This window comes from Heloderma suspectum, chromosome 7 (genome assembly GCF_057233095.1).
Source record: "Heloderma suspectum isolate Gila_16-S chromosome 7, 16-S_ref, whole genome shotgun sequence".
NCBI lineage: Eukaryota > Metazoa > Chordata > Lepidosauria > Squamata > Helodermatidae > Heloderma > Heloderma suspectum.
The window spans coordinates 104559096-104574292 of NC_139464.1; the positions used below are offsets into that span (position 1 = coordinate 104559096).

Below are 15197 nucleotides of genomic sequence, written 5' to 3' on the forward strand. Positions count from 1 at the left end.
GTGCACAGTCTGAGCAAGGACTTCACACGGTGTTAACTCATTTTAATATGGCAGCAATTAAGTTTCGCACTGCTAGGGGAAGAAAAGGCAGAGCATCGCTGTCAGGCTCCAGCTGACCTCTGCTTCAACAAAATCTGAAATGTTTGTATGTGACTGAAATACTTAACTGATCGTGCTCAGGGAACATAACCTTGACAAAAGATTTGTTTTATGGCTGTTGAAATCACTATCCATATTAACAAGGCAAATACAGATATTGGCAGATTCCATTCATGCAGACTGAGAAGAATATTTTCATACATGAGGTTTAAGCTGGAGACAATGAGCTGAAGGGAGATTGAAAATGGGTTGCCTCATACTCACCCCACTTTTGCTTCTAGTAAACATGTTCTGTAGGTTTTGCAATGTTTCAAAAACTTGTTTGAGCAGAAGCTACATAGGGGCAAAAGAAATATGTCCGTAGATATTGAACATGATGCCCAGTGATGTGGGGAGGAAACTTTTCCACTGCTATATTTTTCTGCAGATGTTTTTCAGTTTTTTTAAATGTATTGGGTTGGATCCAGACTTAGAGAACACCCAATAAAAGCAACTGGATTTTCACTTTCTTTAATACTGCACTTTCCCTGCTCTAAAAAAAACTTGCTGAAAGTTCTGTTTAAAAACAGAAATGAAACTGGAGGGTCACACCACCATCTGAAGAAACCGTAAACAAGTCTGAGTAGGGAATGACGAGCATACAATAAGTGTTTCGCGTAGAAAAGCTCTGAATCTCCCTCTTCACTTTTTGTATCTCTTCTTTTGCCTCTGTTCTCTCCATTTTCCTTAGCTCTCTGGAGGCCACTGGCTAATATACTTTAAAGTTACAGTGAGTCTGTATTATTATTTCAGGTCAGTCAGCTGCCCAGTTCAGGCTTTTTGACTCTGCCATTACCTCAGGTGATTTGATGTCACAGAGGTCCTTGCAAACCTTTGCCTGCATAACTGACAGAGCGATCGAACACTGACTGAATTATGAGATCCAGTAGCAACTTTGAGCTAAATTAAACAAACAGACATGGGCTTAAATTGTGGGCTTTCAGTTGCCACAGCTGTGGATACAGATCACACTAGCCTTTCACTGGAAACAGAGATATAAAACTTGCTACTTATAAGGTGGCCTAAGTTATTAATAGGCATCAGCCTATGCACACTGGATGCATGGAATAGATGTACTTCATGCATCTATTCACTTTAAAGTACCTTATGCCACAATAACTGGGTGAGTTTTGTCAATTCACCACACTATGTCTTCCTGATGCTACAGGCTAATACAGCTACTCTCTTAAGAGAGAGAGAAACCTCATAGTAGGTGTGGAGATGACTGTTATTTATAATTAACTAAACGCTTACTCCCAGTATCTTGATCTGCAGGCCCTGATTCATTTCATACATACATACATACATACATATAGTCATAGGTAAAATAAAGAGCACAGGCAAGAGAATTATCTAAAATGGAATCGTAGCTCACTTCTGGTAAGGAAAAAGTATACAATACCACAAATTCTACACAGGTCACCAAATGGTTAGATACCCTTTTGTTGCTGCCATCTGAAAAGGCCAGATTCTTATGAATCCACAACTGAGTAATGAGGACTAAACAGACTCAGGTCTTTATATATGACTTCATAGACGTATAGGTGGTCTTTTTAGTCTTATATGTGTTCATTGAACATTCTCTCTCTCTCTCTTTCTATGTAGTTGGCTGAAGTTGTAAATAACAAAAGTGAAATGAAGAGAGGGTACCACATTTATTTATTCAGTGCTTACTTACAGCTGCCAACCACAAGACATTTAATCTGGTGATTCAGTAGTTTTGCTTTATACTTCATTAATGGGTTACAGCTTGGCCAATCATTATGGCAATTGACAAAAATGTGCCAATATTTAAACCACAGTCATGTACTTGTGAGTACAAAAATACCTAGTCATGCATAGGTCTACATGTTCTGGGGAAATCAGTAGGACAAAATTAATTACCTATTAGGTTTTTGTTTAATAAACCAGGTTTTGTTTAGTTTTTTTAACTTGGGGGATTTAAACATATCTCCCATTGACCTTATATTTTAATCCACTAACTTACACCACCACTGATACACCAAAATCCACACGACTTACCAAACACTACCAGTCTTTAGCCCCTGAACTAATGAAAATTCACTAACCTCACTAGTGAAAAAATAACCTTGCTCTACCTAATAACCAGGTAGTTTTAAACTCACCAACTGGCAACCTTTTTGAAAATGATTGTGGTCTAATTATCAGCATATTTTGGGACTGCCGTGAGTATTTAATAACTGACCACTACAGAGTATTTTCCAAGCACCATCAGAATTGTAGAATGTCAAGATTTTGTTTTGCCAGGTATAGAAACCTCTAACAAGTACAGGTTTTGCACTACGGCAGATTAAATTTCTTCTTCCTTTGTAAGGATTTGTGACCTCTCTATCCTGAAAACTCAGGATGGGGCTCATAACACTTCAAAACAAAATGTAGATAACTGTAAAGTAAAATTTATAAAATAGCATTAAACCCCTCCCCACCACCACCATAGAGGACCAGGCTGTCTACACTAAAGATAGCTTTATCATGTGCTGAATTGATGACAGCTCATGGAATTTCTGTAAGATGCTTTGGAAAAAAACTGAAAAGCAACTCAGAAGTATATGATCAATCAATCAATCTCTAGGTGAGTTGTTGTAGTAGGACTTAACAGTCTGCAAATGCAAAGAAAGAAAGAGGATATCTATCCTGGGCATCATTCTCTAGACCAGCTTTATCATGAAGCAACATGAAGTTGGGGGCTTGGGGGCTCCATTTTCCTGCCTCCAATCTCTATCTCTGTGTCTCATTTAAAAGTAAGCTTCTGTATAGTGTGTGTGTGTGTGTGTGTGTGTGTTGCTGCAGGTGAAAATGTCTAAAGCTGATGCTGCTGGATAAATAAATGGGGTGCTAATGAAAGGCACTGAAATGTAACACAGTTGTGTACCACCAGAAATCCTTGTAATATTTGAACCAACATTGTGGCAATAATGAAAGGGTGGAGCAAAACTATAGGATTTGGACCAGATGAGATGAAGTGAAAGGCCAACACTTAATTTAGATGAGATTTTTGAGGGCAGTACAAAATGTAACATCCTAGCCATCAAATGTCTACTCCCCTCTCCCTGCCCCACTGCGAGTTACATCTGGTGAAACGATACCATCTTCTCTGTTTTCACAAAACTCCTATCTCCACTGCTGCCTCTTGTCGCTCTTCCTCTGCCCTCTCTGTTGTCATGCTTCCTCTCCAAATGTAGACTGGAAGCTCCTCATGGAAGCAAGGGCCTGTCTCTCTCCTCACGTTACCTGTCAGGTACGCTGATAGATGGCGCTCCATAAATGAAACAATAATAACCACCTTGCCTTTTACCTGGTCAGCATTTTCACACTCAGGATGTATGGGGCTCTGGTGAGCAATGTGGCAGGGCCTGGGCAGAGGCCAACGTTAACTGAGGCAGGGAGCCCCTTGCTTTGCAGGGGGCTGGAGCAAATTGTCCCATTTGCTCCCCCCCCCAAATACCCTGACAGCCCTGCATTCATAGAATCATAGAGTAGTAGGGTTGGAAGGGGCCTACAAGGCCATTGAGTCCAACCCCCTGCTCAATGCAGGAATCCAAGTCAAAGCATCCCTGACAGATGGCTGTCCAGCCTCGTCTTGAAGGCCTCCAGTGTGGGAGAGCCCACCACCTCCCCAGGTAATTGGTTCCATTGTCGTATTGCTCTGACACTCAGGAAGTTTTTCCTGATGTTCAGCCGGAATCTGGCCTCTAGTGGGAAAACTCAAAAGCAGAACTGTCTAAATCAGCCTCCCCTTCCCTGGCACCCTCCTGATGTGCCAGACCACAGCTCCCAGCATCCCCTAGCCGATCTGGGGGGGGGGGAGCCGAGAGTTATAGCCCAGCACATCTGGAAGGCGCCAGGTCAGGGGAGGCTGGCCTAAATAAGAGCAGCAGCGATCTCCCCCGCTTCTGGAGCGGCACTATTCTGAAACGAGGAGCATGCGTCCGTCAAACGTCTCCATTTTGTACTGCCCACACCCGCAGCGCCTTGCAGGGCGGGGTGACGCGCTGCCTGAGGAAAACTTTCCTCCGTCACCCTCTCCCGCCGCCGCCGCGCGTAGTTTTCACAGGCGTCCCCTCGCTTTCCCCGCCTAGCAGGTGTGAAGCGGCGCGGCCCATTATTCACTCGGGTCTCTCTTTCTGCGGCTGTTACCTGTTACGGACGGGCGGACGCCGCCGCGCGAGAGGGTCAGCCGCCGCGCGCGCGCGCGCGCGCGCGCCATCTCCGGGGTCCAGCCGCGGAGGCGAACGGAGGAGCGCCGCCCTCGCGGAATCCCTGCGCGCACAACGGCCGCCGCGGCGAGGCGCCCTTCGCTCCGTCTCCCGCCTTCTCGGCGCCGGGCGGGCGGCGCGTGCCACAGCGCCGGCCCGGCTCGCGCGTTGCGTCCCCTCACCCGCCCCCCCCCGCCGCCGCCGTCTCCCCGGCTCGGCTCGGCTCGGCTCGGCCCCGCTCGCCCCGCCCCGCGCGGCTCCTTCCCTTCGGAAGGGCAGCGAGCGTGTGAGGGCAGCGGCGTCGCCGCTCCCCAGCGCGCCTGCGCGTCGGGAGCCGGGGAGCCCGATCTGATAGGGAGCAGGGGCTGACACTACCCCCGTGTGGGCGGCGGAACGTCCCGAGGATGACGTGCGGCGTTCTCGAATCCCGTGTCTCGCTCGCTGGCTCCTCGCTCGCTGGTGCCGAAGGAAGCGGGGAAAGCGGCAAGAAGGCAAGAGGAGCGGCGGCGGCGGCGGGGGCAGGAGCGGCCAGGCGGCGGCGGCGGCGGCGGAGGAGGAGGAGGAGGAGGAGAGCAGCAGCAGGAGGAGCGGCGGCGGCGGCGCCATGGCGGCCCTGGAGCGGCCCGTGCCCAGTCCCGAGGCGTTCCTGGGCCAGCCCTGGGCCGCCTGGGTCCGGGAGGCCGCCCTTCCGCACACGCACTGCGCCGCCCCCCTGCACAGTAAGGGCACCCGCCAGACACAAGGACCGGCCGAGGGGACGCTGCTCCCCTCTCCCTGAACGCGCACATGCGATGCATCCGAAGGGGGCGGGTGGGAGCCAGCGAGCGAGGCAGCTCGCATGCCCTGCCCCCCCCGCTGCATGGGGGCTTGCTCCCTCTCTCGCCGCCCAGTCGCATGGAGCCCCCCTCCCACCCGGGGTTGAGCCGTGTCCGGCTGGGGCTGCTTGCAGCAGGTCTAGACACCTCCGGCTGGGCCAGCTGCATGAGGGGAGAAAGAGGCTGTCAGGGAGGAGGGGCAGGAGGATGCCGTGCTATTGGGGTGTGTGTGTGTGTGGGGGGGGAGGATGGATGGCGAATGATACATGGTATTTCGTAAATTGGACTAGGGCCACGAGAGGATGCTGTTGCATGAGGACTGGGTGTGGGATGGGGAGGCACGGAGGATGCTGTTGCCTGGGGGAAGTATGTTTCTGACTAGGGATGCTCTTCCGTGGCAGATGCAGTGGTGGCTGCATTTTATTTTTTGCTGCTGCTGGCTGAGGGAACACTCTTTAACTCCCTCCGTGCTTTCATCAGTACAGCTGTGCACATGGAACCTCTACCCCGTTTTTTTCTGACTTTGCTTCTCTTCTGCAGGTGTAGAGCTAGAAGAGACTGGAAAAGAGGGTGGAAAAAACAGGGAGGTGATGAGGCTTAATAAAGAAGGTAAGGGGCAGAGGGCTGACAACATCGACTTGGGCATCTCTCTCTCTCTCTCTCTCTCTCTCTGGTTCTTGCTTTTAAAGCTTTCCTTTGGCAAGCATGGCTGGAGCTTAACAGGCATGTGGATTGTTGGACTGGATAGAGCCATGCATAAGGATTGCTGGGCCTAAATGCCCACAAGTCACTGCTGCTGTGTTGACTTGGCTGCATGTATGAATATACTTGGACAGCTCTCTTTATCTGCGAGGATCAAAAGTAATCTTAAATCAAAAATTGCCATGCCTATCAGTAATGTGCTTTTCTTTCTAGCATCTCACTGTCCTGTTACTCATTTGCTGTAATGCTGTGTTAAAAAGTGGAAGTCAATACACACTTATATCTGTTCACCTGCTTCCAAGGTAGTTATGTTAAAAACAACAATAACCCTCTGCATCTAGAAATGCAACAGTTGAATTAAAAATCACAGTTGCCCAGTTTCAATTTGCTTTTAGTCTTGCTGAACATAGATCTGTTATAATAGCCAGATGTTGGCTCAAACTGCATTTTTTTATCTTTGGTTTTTATAGTGATGAAAGAGCTGTTGTTGCAAGAAGGTACATAGAGTATTTATGGATTAAATCTTGTGAAATGGCTCAAGATAAACGTGAGAATCTCGGATACTTACATAAGACCATATATCAATTATAATTCAAAGAATTATTAGTATGCCAATATGTTTTGTGAGTGTGTGCACAGATTAAAAGTGACTGGTGTTGGCAAACAAGCCTATACATTTGATAAAGGATGTAACTTATAACTGCAGGCAATTCACATTGACAGATTTGTTTTGTAATAGGATTTGTAGACTATCAGCGAGCATTTGTCATATTTTATGTATGTTGAAAAAGCTGTGTGGATTTATGTTGGCATGAGCAAGGGTTTGACATACTCTTAGAACTACTGAAACGAACAAATGTATGTGTAATAGGAAAAAGATACCATGTTATTGAAGCCTGCCAGGACAAGCTAATGGCTTGATCCTGTTAACCAATGTGCTGAGGCAGTACCTCATCCAAATCGGGCATATACATCCCAGGCTAGGGGGGAGTGGGGACTCATTCTGTCATGTGGTACTGGCAGCCAACCTTAGCCCAAACAGTGAAGCCACACCCAGCACTGGTTTATATTTCACAAGGGCTTTGCTCAAGGGTTTCTTCCTGGTGCTGGATGAATGGGAAAGGAAATAAATGCCACTTCAAGAATCGCCACTATCAGCACAATCCTAAGCATATTTATTCAGAAGTAAGTCCCACTGAGTCCAGTGTACTTAGGTTTAGGGCTGTAAATCTATGTGAACTTACATGGGAGTAAGCCCCATTGAGTTCATTTGAGTAAACATGTATGGGATTGCACTGCACATAGGGATGCCAAGGAATTTGTTTGTTCCATCGTTTGGAATGAACTATACCTGCCAGGCTAATGTGTAGATCAGAAAGTCGTTGTACTTCTGTTTTCTCGCTGCTCTGAACTTTTGCCATGTAGTCTTCGAATGCTTAAACAGTGTTCCAAGGTAGTCCAAGGGCTGTTTTTAAAGTGAGCCCGCAAATGCACCTGGGAGTGATGGAATGTGATGATGTGCTGACCCTCCCATTGTATGGGTAAAAAACATTTTCGGCACAATGTCTCTAGGTGGGATGGCATATCACAACGTCCTCTCTCTCTCAGGGGCGTTTGCGGGCTTATTTTGAATGTGGTTGTTGGTGTCCGCCAGGCATTTTGGCTGCTTGAAGCGGCTATTACTTGTGTGTGACTTGAAATCTTAAAAGCAGCCCTTGGACTAGCTCATAATATTGAAATTAAGGAATTTACTTGCAACCTTCAGTCTGGATTTTAAAAAGTCACAAATTGAAACGGCCGTGGGATGAATGGACTTAGGAAAAATAAATGGGAACGTGACACAGGCTGAAAATAGATTGATCTGTCCATTCCTAAATGTATGTGCTGTTTATTTTCCCTGGAGCCAGGAACAACTGTGTATCTCTGGTCACACAACATGACAGCTGGTTTGCATGACATGACAGCCCATCCTGGGTTATTTAACCCCTGATGAGTTGTGCTGTGTGCCGGCCGCTGTTTTGGATATGCAACCTCTGATCAGGGGGTCGCTTATCATCCGAACCCGACCATTAGGGTTATGCGAGGGCTAAACAATCCTTGCATAACCCTACAACAAGCTAAGGGGTTTCTTAACCCTCATATAACCCCGATGGCCAGATTTGGACAAGAGGTCAACCCCCGATTGGGGGTTGCATATGAAAAATGGTTCCTGTGGGCGCCACAGCTCATCATGGGTTAAATAACTCATGGTGAGCTTTGGTACGCCATGTGAACCAGGTCCCTGTCTTGTTTTTTTGTGGTAATAAGAGACTTTTAAAAACTTATGGGATAGGAAAGAGGCTGACTGGGGCATGCTGGGAGTTGTAGGACTTTTTTTTGTCTGAACATGCATAGAATTGTACCCTTAGAATAGTTATTGTGCATGTTGGCTGCAGGGGTGACCCAAGATGTTTTGCTTCCCTAAGTGGTTAGTCAACATGGTCCTACTAAGCTGAGAGGCATGCCCTAGAGATATCCTTTGACATGGCAAGGGGTCTCAGATCACATTCTGCTGTAGTGGCTCCCCTGAAAATATTGCTGCTTGTGCAGTCAGGCTGGCCTTGCATAGTTGTTTCTTTGGGAGGAGGAGACCTTCTGATTTTAAAAGACAGGGTAATTAGTAAGCCTTAATGATAATGTGCTGTGAAATGAACATGTGCAAGATTTACTTTTAATTTTAATACACAAATAGTTTTGTGTTAAGCAGGGTTTTTTGTGGGGTGTTAAATTGGAAAATTTCTTTTCTTGCCTCCCCCCCACCGACAATAATTTGCTATAACTTCTAGTCTGTTATCTTTTCTGATGGATGGTAGCTTTTAAAAAGTATATTAGCTAAATTTGATAGCTGCCAATTAGTACTCTGAAGAGCTTCACCAAGGAATCTGAAAAGCTGCAAGGGAAAGAAGTGTTTGCGGTGAAAAACACCCAAATTCATCAACAAACGTTGTCAACCAATCTTAAATACTTATGGTTGTATCCAATGGCTTATACCCAATCTTAGGCTAACTTAAGTCCCATTCATTTCAAGGGATCTATCCTAAGTAGAACTAGCATTGGATACAACCCATATTCTGTGTGAGTTAGCAGTGTACTGTCATGTTTCCTGACATGACTTTGTCAAAGCTGTTGATGCCCTAATGTTTTTCCTGCTAATGTAACATGCCTTGAGACTGAACTCTTGAATGGCTTGCACAGAGGTACAGATAGATCATGAATATTAGCTACTCTCATTTGGTTGAGGAAGAACCTTGATTGATAATTTCAATTTGAGAACTGCTGTTTGTACTCTTTAAATTTGATCATTGCAGCATTAGTGTGTCAGCAACATAAGGGTAGCATACAAATGTATAGACCAGGAGTGGGCAACTTGTAGGCTAAAACATCTGGAAGGCCACAACTCCCATCAGCCCAGGGGAGCATAGGTAGTGGTGAAGGATTATGGGATTTGTAGGCCTAAAATCTGGAGGACTTCAAGTTGCCTACACCTGGTATAGACACTGTTAGAAGTACCGCAACATGAGAGGACAAGTTTGCTTAGCTGAGCTCATTGTAATGTCAATTTGTGGGGTCAGGTATCAAGATCCCAGAATGGCAGCAGATGCTGTCCTTTTGGCATCTGGATCTAATAACAATACTAGGCATATATAAAGTGCTGTTTGAGAGTTTAGAGCATTTCAGATCCATTCTCAGTGATATGTAAAACAGGCTGTTATTATTAATATCCACATATCGCATGTGGTAGTGCTTAGAAATATTGGCTTGATTTGAACCAGAGACTTACTGGCTTGTGTTCTTAGGCTGTAATCCTACATACACTTACTTGAGAGAGTAAGCCCCATTGAACACAGCACGATTACTTCTAAGTAAACATAGGATTACAGTGTTCGCTATTTTTCATGGTGTGGGAACACTCACCCATTTTGTAGAGGGTCTTTCGAATTTCCTTGCATTTGTGTGCTGATATTGTCACATACCTAAGGAGGCAGTGCCTATCAGTTCTGGAGTTCAGTGTCTGATATGATAGCAAATGTGTAAGGCCTATACAGCTTGGCTTACAGTATATTCTAGAAACCAAGCATAGGCTGGTGTAAATGGACTTTAAAACAGAGACGCTGGGTTCTGTGCTGCAGCTACTCCAATGAAGTAGGTATGTTCTGACTTGAATCATGCCACATCAGGTTATCCATAATTAAAATACAATTCTTTAAAAACATTCCTCATCGTCAAAGTAGTATCTTGGCTTTCAGTTTTTTGAATGGACCACCCATATGCTTGAATACATTAAAGCAGAAGCATGCAGAAGAAATATGCTACAGAATATTGAAGTGGATTATAATATGTTTTAAATATTTAACTCTCCCACCGCCACCTCGCTCACAGTATGTAGGAGAATACAGAGTCTGTCATGTTTTGAAAGACAAGTTGTGTGCTTACGTCACATTGACATCAATGTGACATCAGCATGCACAGAACCTGCTTGTATCAATAGGATTTGATGTGCAACATGTGATGTCCACGCAGTCTCCAAATCAATTAGTTATTGAAAGCCAGTTCATACATTATCTGAGCTGGCTGATAGGTGTAAATAACTACGCATATAAGTGGTCTGCTTGCATGAATGATGTCACGTCTGAGGAGCCACTCATGAAAAAGTGCAGTAGCTACCTTATTCCAAAGTAATTCCCTGTTTCTAGCACATGCTATGATCTTCTGCAAGTACCACTTCGATGCATCGGTATATCACCTGCATGAGCAGTTATTTGCAAGTAGTAGCCAGTGCAGAAAATAATTCTTAGAATTTACATAGTCCTTTAAAATGTTCAAAATGTTTCACGTATGTTATCTTAGTAATCATTAGTGGGCTAGATTAGCGGGCCAGATGAAACAACGATCCGGTGGATCCACAGTTGGCTACAGGATCAGACTCAAAGAGTGCTTATCAGTGGGACTTTCTCAAACTGGGGAGAGGTAACGAGCGGGGTACCGCAGGGCTCAGTCAGTCCTGGGCCCAGTGCTCTTCCACATTTTTATTAATGGCTTGGTGGAGGAGGTGCAGGGAATGCTGATCAGATTTGCAGATGACACCAAATTGGGCGGGATAGCTAATACTTTGGAAGGCAGAAACAGAATTCAAAGTGATCTTGATAGACTGGAGCTCTGGGCAGAAAACAACAGAATTACATTTAAGGGGGATAAATGCCAAGTTCTGCACCTAGGAAAAAGAAACCAAATGCACAGTTACAAGATGGGGGATACGTGGCTCAACAACACTACAATCGAGAAGGATCTTGGAATTGTGGTAGATCACAAGCTGGGTATGAGCCAAGAATGTGATGTGTCTGCAAAAAAGGCCAATGCTCTTTTGTGCTGCATTCATAGAAGCATAGCTTCCAAATCCCGGGAAGTACTAGTTCCCCTCTACTCAGCACTGGTTAGGCCTCATCTGGAGTACTGTGTCCAGTTCTGGGCACCGCACTTTAAGAAGGATGCAGACAAGCTGGAGAGGGTTCAGAGGAGGGCAACAAAGATGATCAGGGGACTGGAAACAAAGCCCTACGAGGAGAGACTGAAAGAACTGGGCATGTTTATTCTTGAGAAGAGAAGGCTGAGGGGAGATGTGATAGCGCTCTTCAAGTACTTGAAAGGTTGTCACAGAGAGGAAGGATCTCTTCTCGCTCATCCCAGAATGCAGGACATGGAATCATGGGCTCAAGTGACAGGAAGCCAGATTCCGGCTGAACATCAGGAAAAACATCCTGAGTGTTAGAGCAATGCCACAATGGAACCAATGACCTAGGGAGGTAGTGGACAGGATGGACAGCCATCTGTCAGAGTTGCTCTGACTTATATTCCTGTATTGAGCAGGGGTTTGGAATCGATGGCCTTGTAGGCCCCTTCCAACCCTACTATTCTATGATTCTATGATTACAACCCTGTAAGGTAGATCGGTATTCTCATATTGCATATGATTGAGCTGAAAGTGCAAGATAATGACTTCCTTAAGACTACTTTGTGAATTATGAGTGGGGGCTTCCTGTTCATTCTCTTAGTTGTTGTGCTACATTAGTTTGTGTGAGCCAGCTTTTATAACATGATGTTTGCAACAGTAGTTGCAGTGCGTACATGGTGTAACAGTAGGGTGTGTGTGTGTGTGTGTGTGTGTAATAGTCAGGGGATTTGATTATGAATGAATAATTCAATACCTTTTCATTTATGCAATCCAGTTTGTCTCTTTGCAGCGAAGCTTATTTAACGGGGAGAAATTTGCATTCTTTTATACTTCTGCTCATAGCATAGAACAGGGTTCTGATGGCATGGCTTCACATTAATGTTGGTGTTAGCTGTGCATTTTCTGTGTTTCTAGCACTTCGCTGGAGAAATTCTTCGACTCGGTATTTATATTGTTACTGAATTTCTTTGTTTGGAGTGACAGAAACTAGCTTCTCAGCTTTGATGCCATGAGTGGGAGAGCCAAATAGGCATCCCCTGCTGATTTCCTCAAAGCTGGAAGGGCTTGATTGATCCTTATAAAAACATCCTGGGAAAGAAGAAAGTGTTTCAAATCTGTGTTAGAAGAAAACTTCTAATATATATTTCTAGGATGTTGCTTATGATTTATTAGGAGACCTAGATCTCCTAAATTCAAGCTGGGCACTTATTACATTCAAGTATGGTGTTTGAAGAAATTGTCATGATTTGAGGCGAGAGCAGCCTTCCCCAGATGTTTTGAACTTCAGCTCCCATCAGCTCAAGCCAGCGTGGCCAGTGGTCAGAAATTCTGGGAGTTGTAGTCCAAAACATCTGGAACGTACCAGGTTGGAAGAAGTCTGGGCTAGAGAGAGCTACCTACCATAGCCTTAAGCAGGATAATTGTTATGGTTGCCCTTTTTTTCAAGCAATCCTCTCTCATCTGTTACTTTAAGAAACAATGTGTATTCTCTGCTACAGGCCATATAAAAGCAAGATTATTATAAAACCTTGTTAAAGACTAGAACTCAGATCTCCAGTGCAACAAATGCAAACTCATTTGGAATACCGTGACAGATGAAGGAGAAGATGTTACTTTTGTGATATACCAGTAAAATGTCAGAAGGAGTGGGAAAGGGAGTATCCCCCCTTTTTTTTTTTGCTCTGCCTATAATTCTTCTTTTATGGGATTGGGTAAACTTTTCATAAGGCAGCAGGTCATGTGACTATGTAGTGATAAAGTAAGTTTTTTTTAAAAAAATTAAGGGTTTCCTGTGAAGTAATCTACTAAGATTTGATAGACGTTGTATGTATGTTTGTAGTTCCACACCTCAGATCAGTGAAATTTAACATGTGTTAATTAGCTGCAGGATTGCAATCCATACATTTACACAAACACTGATGAAAAAACAAGTATGAACATTTATATGCTAGAAGAGCCAGCTTGCTTATCTGATAAGTAAGCAGGTAAGATACTTGATTATTTTACCACAACTAACCACCTTAATAGGTTTTATTTGAGCCGAGTATTGTATTTAACACACATTTGTAGGGTTTGCATTTTTTAAAAAAGGGAAGATAGATCATCTACAATACAAAATGAAGTTACTGAGTTTCTTGAGTGAAATTGTGAAATACGAAATTAGAAAGACACTCTGGAAGTTTCTAGTAAGACAATTTTAGTCATAAGTTGGACCCTCTTTTACAGTGGGAGAATTCCACATCTCTCTTTCTACACTTCTGCCTTTTAATGTGAGGGTTTACATTCCAGGTTTAACTTTGCTGGCACGTCATTGTTTTGTATAGGCTTGTTGATTTTATAGATGGAAATTGGATTCAGTGGTAGTCTATAAAGCATGATGGAGCAGCTTTTTGTCTTAGCTTTTCAGTAGAATGTATTCTGTTGCCACACACTAACATTATATCAGTTACTAAATGATTAGTGCAGCATACTGTACTGTTCTGAAGGTAAAGTCTGGAATTTCTCATCTAGTGTTTCGTGTGGCTACTGTAATTCCCCACACTGGTAAACTAGGGTATCTGTGTGCAGACACGCTTGGAGCCTAAATAGGTAAGAGGGCTGGGAAGGAGAAGGTCCACCCTGGAGGTATGAGTTACTTTTGTAGAAAAATAGTAGGGGATCAGAACAATCCCTGCCTCCCCTCTCCCTCCCACCCCAGCCCCCGTGTTCTGGCCATGGGTACAGTCAGTGGGCTTTACTTCTGAGTAAATAGGTTTAGGATTACACATTTGGTAGCAATGTTTCTAGCCAGCTGAAATATTTGTCAGTATTTAACTATGGTCAAATAGTAGGAAGCAATGTATAGGTTAAGTAATTAGTTGGCTACTTCTCAGCCCTACTTATGGGAAGCCAAGCTGGGTGGTAGGTGGTAAGGATATCATGCCATATACGGAATCTTAGGCCTAGTTCTCCCAAATGGCAGATGAGGTGGTAGGTCTGTTTCTGTACTGTGCCACTTTATTCTGTAAAGTCAATACTCAATACACAAGTCCCTGAATACTAAAAACAACAACAACACCCTAGCATCTAGAATAATGCTAGGCTAGAACTCTCCTCCCTGATATGTTAGTTGTGTGTGTTGTGAAGTGACTCTCTTTGTATGGAAGAGCACTTAGTAATGTAAGCCTCTGCCTGTGCTTTGAAATGGTATGGCCCAGACAACATCATTGTCTTCATTTGTCTTTTGTGAGAACTAGGCCATACAGTGGATTCATTTTAGCATGTTTTGCATTGGGGTGGCAATTATTACATGATACCTGGGTCATTTTGAAACAATAGTCACTTGTTGGTTGTCTGTTTAATATTCTTTTCTGCATGGCTATACCCTAGCCCTCAAAAGTGTAATAAGTGTCTAAAAATAGCTCCTTTTAAGTCTATCACTATGTGAATGAACCCATATGCGATCGTTTCTATCAGTTGTATGAAATCATCCTTAAGCTGTTGGAGGTTGGAACCATATAGTAGTGGTACAATAGCACAATTTATATAAAGCATTTCAATCCCCCTCTTAATTACAGAAGGTTGCTGTTTATGTGTATACACTGTACTCAACTGGGGCTATTAGTAGGATTTATTATTTCTGATTGCCTTTAGTTTATCAGACTTTGCGACGTCTGCACTTCTGGGTTGTCACGAGCAATATTCAGCAGATTTTTTTCTGGATTACTCTCTTCTGTAATTTGCAGAAAGGTGGCAAGGGACCACTCTGATTCACAAATGAATCTAAATATAAATTTACGTGGTGCAAGTGGCACATTAGTGCCACAATTTTAATTTGACTGTCAGCTTTTATTGCAC

General features: G+C 44.2%; 2 protein-coding genes across 6 annotated transcripts in view; one reads left to right on the forward strand and one right to left on the reverse strand.

Moving 5' to 3' along the window:
- The window catches only part of CDHR3 (cadherin related family member 3), a 106618-nt gene extending 101990 nt beyond the window's left edge, over positions 1-4628 (reverse strand). The window contains exon 1 of the mRNA XM_084811445.1: positions 4297-4628. Coding sequence (XP_084667571.1) covers positions 4297-4366 — 70 coding nt within the window. The 5' untranslated portion in view covers positions 4367-4628. The remainder of the gene's footprint in view (positions 1-4296) is intronic.
- A 114-nt stretch (positions 4629-4742) lies between these two features.
- ATXN7L1 (ataxin 7 like 1) overlaps positions 4743-15197 on the forward strand; it is a 93521-nt gene continuing 83066 nt past the window's right edge. The window contains exons 1-2 of one of the 5 annotated variants that reach the window (XM_084811438.1): positions 4743-4846; positions 5711-5779. In XM_084811438.1, coding sequence (XP_084667564.1) covers positions 5761-5779 — 19 coding nt within the window. In that variant the 5' untranslated portion in view covers positions 4743-4846; positions 5711-5760. Of the gene's footprint in view, positions 5075-5710; positions 5780-15197 lie in introns of all 5 variants that reach the window. The other 4 variants (XM_084811436.1, XM_084811439.1, XM_084811437.1 and 1 more) reach the window with 4 other exon arrangements.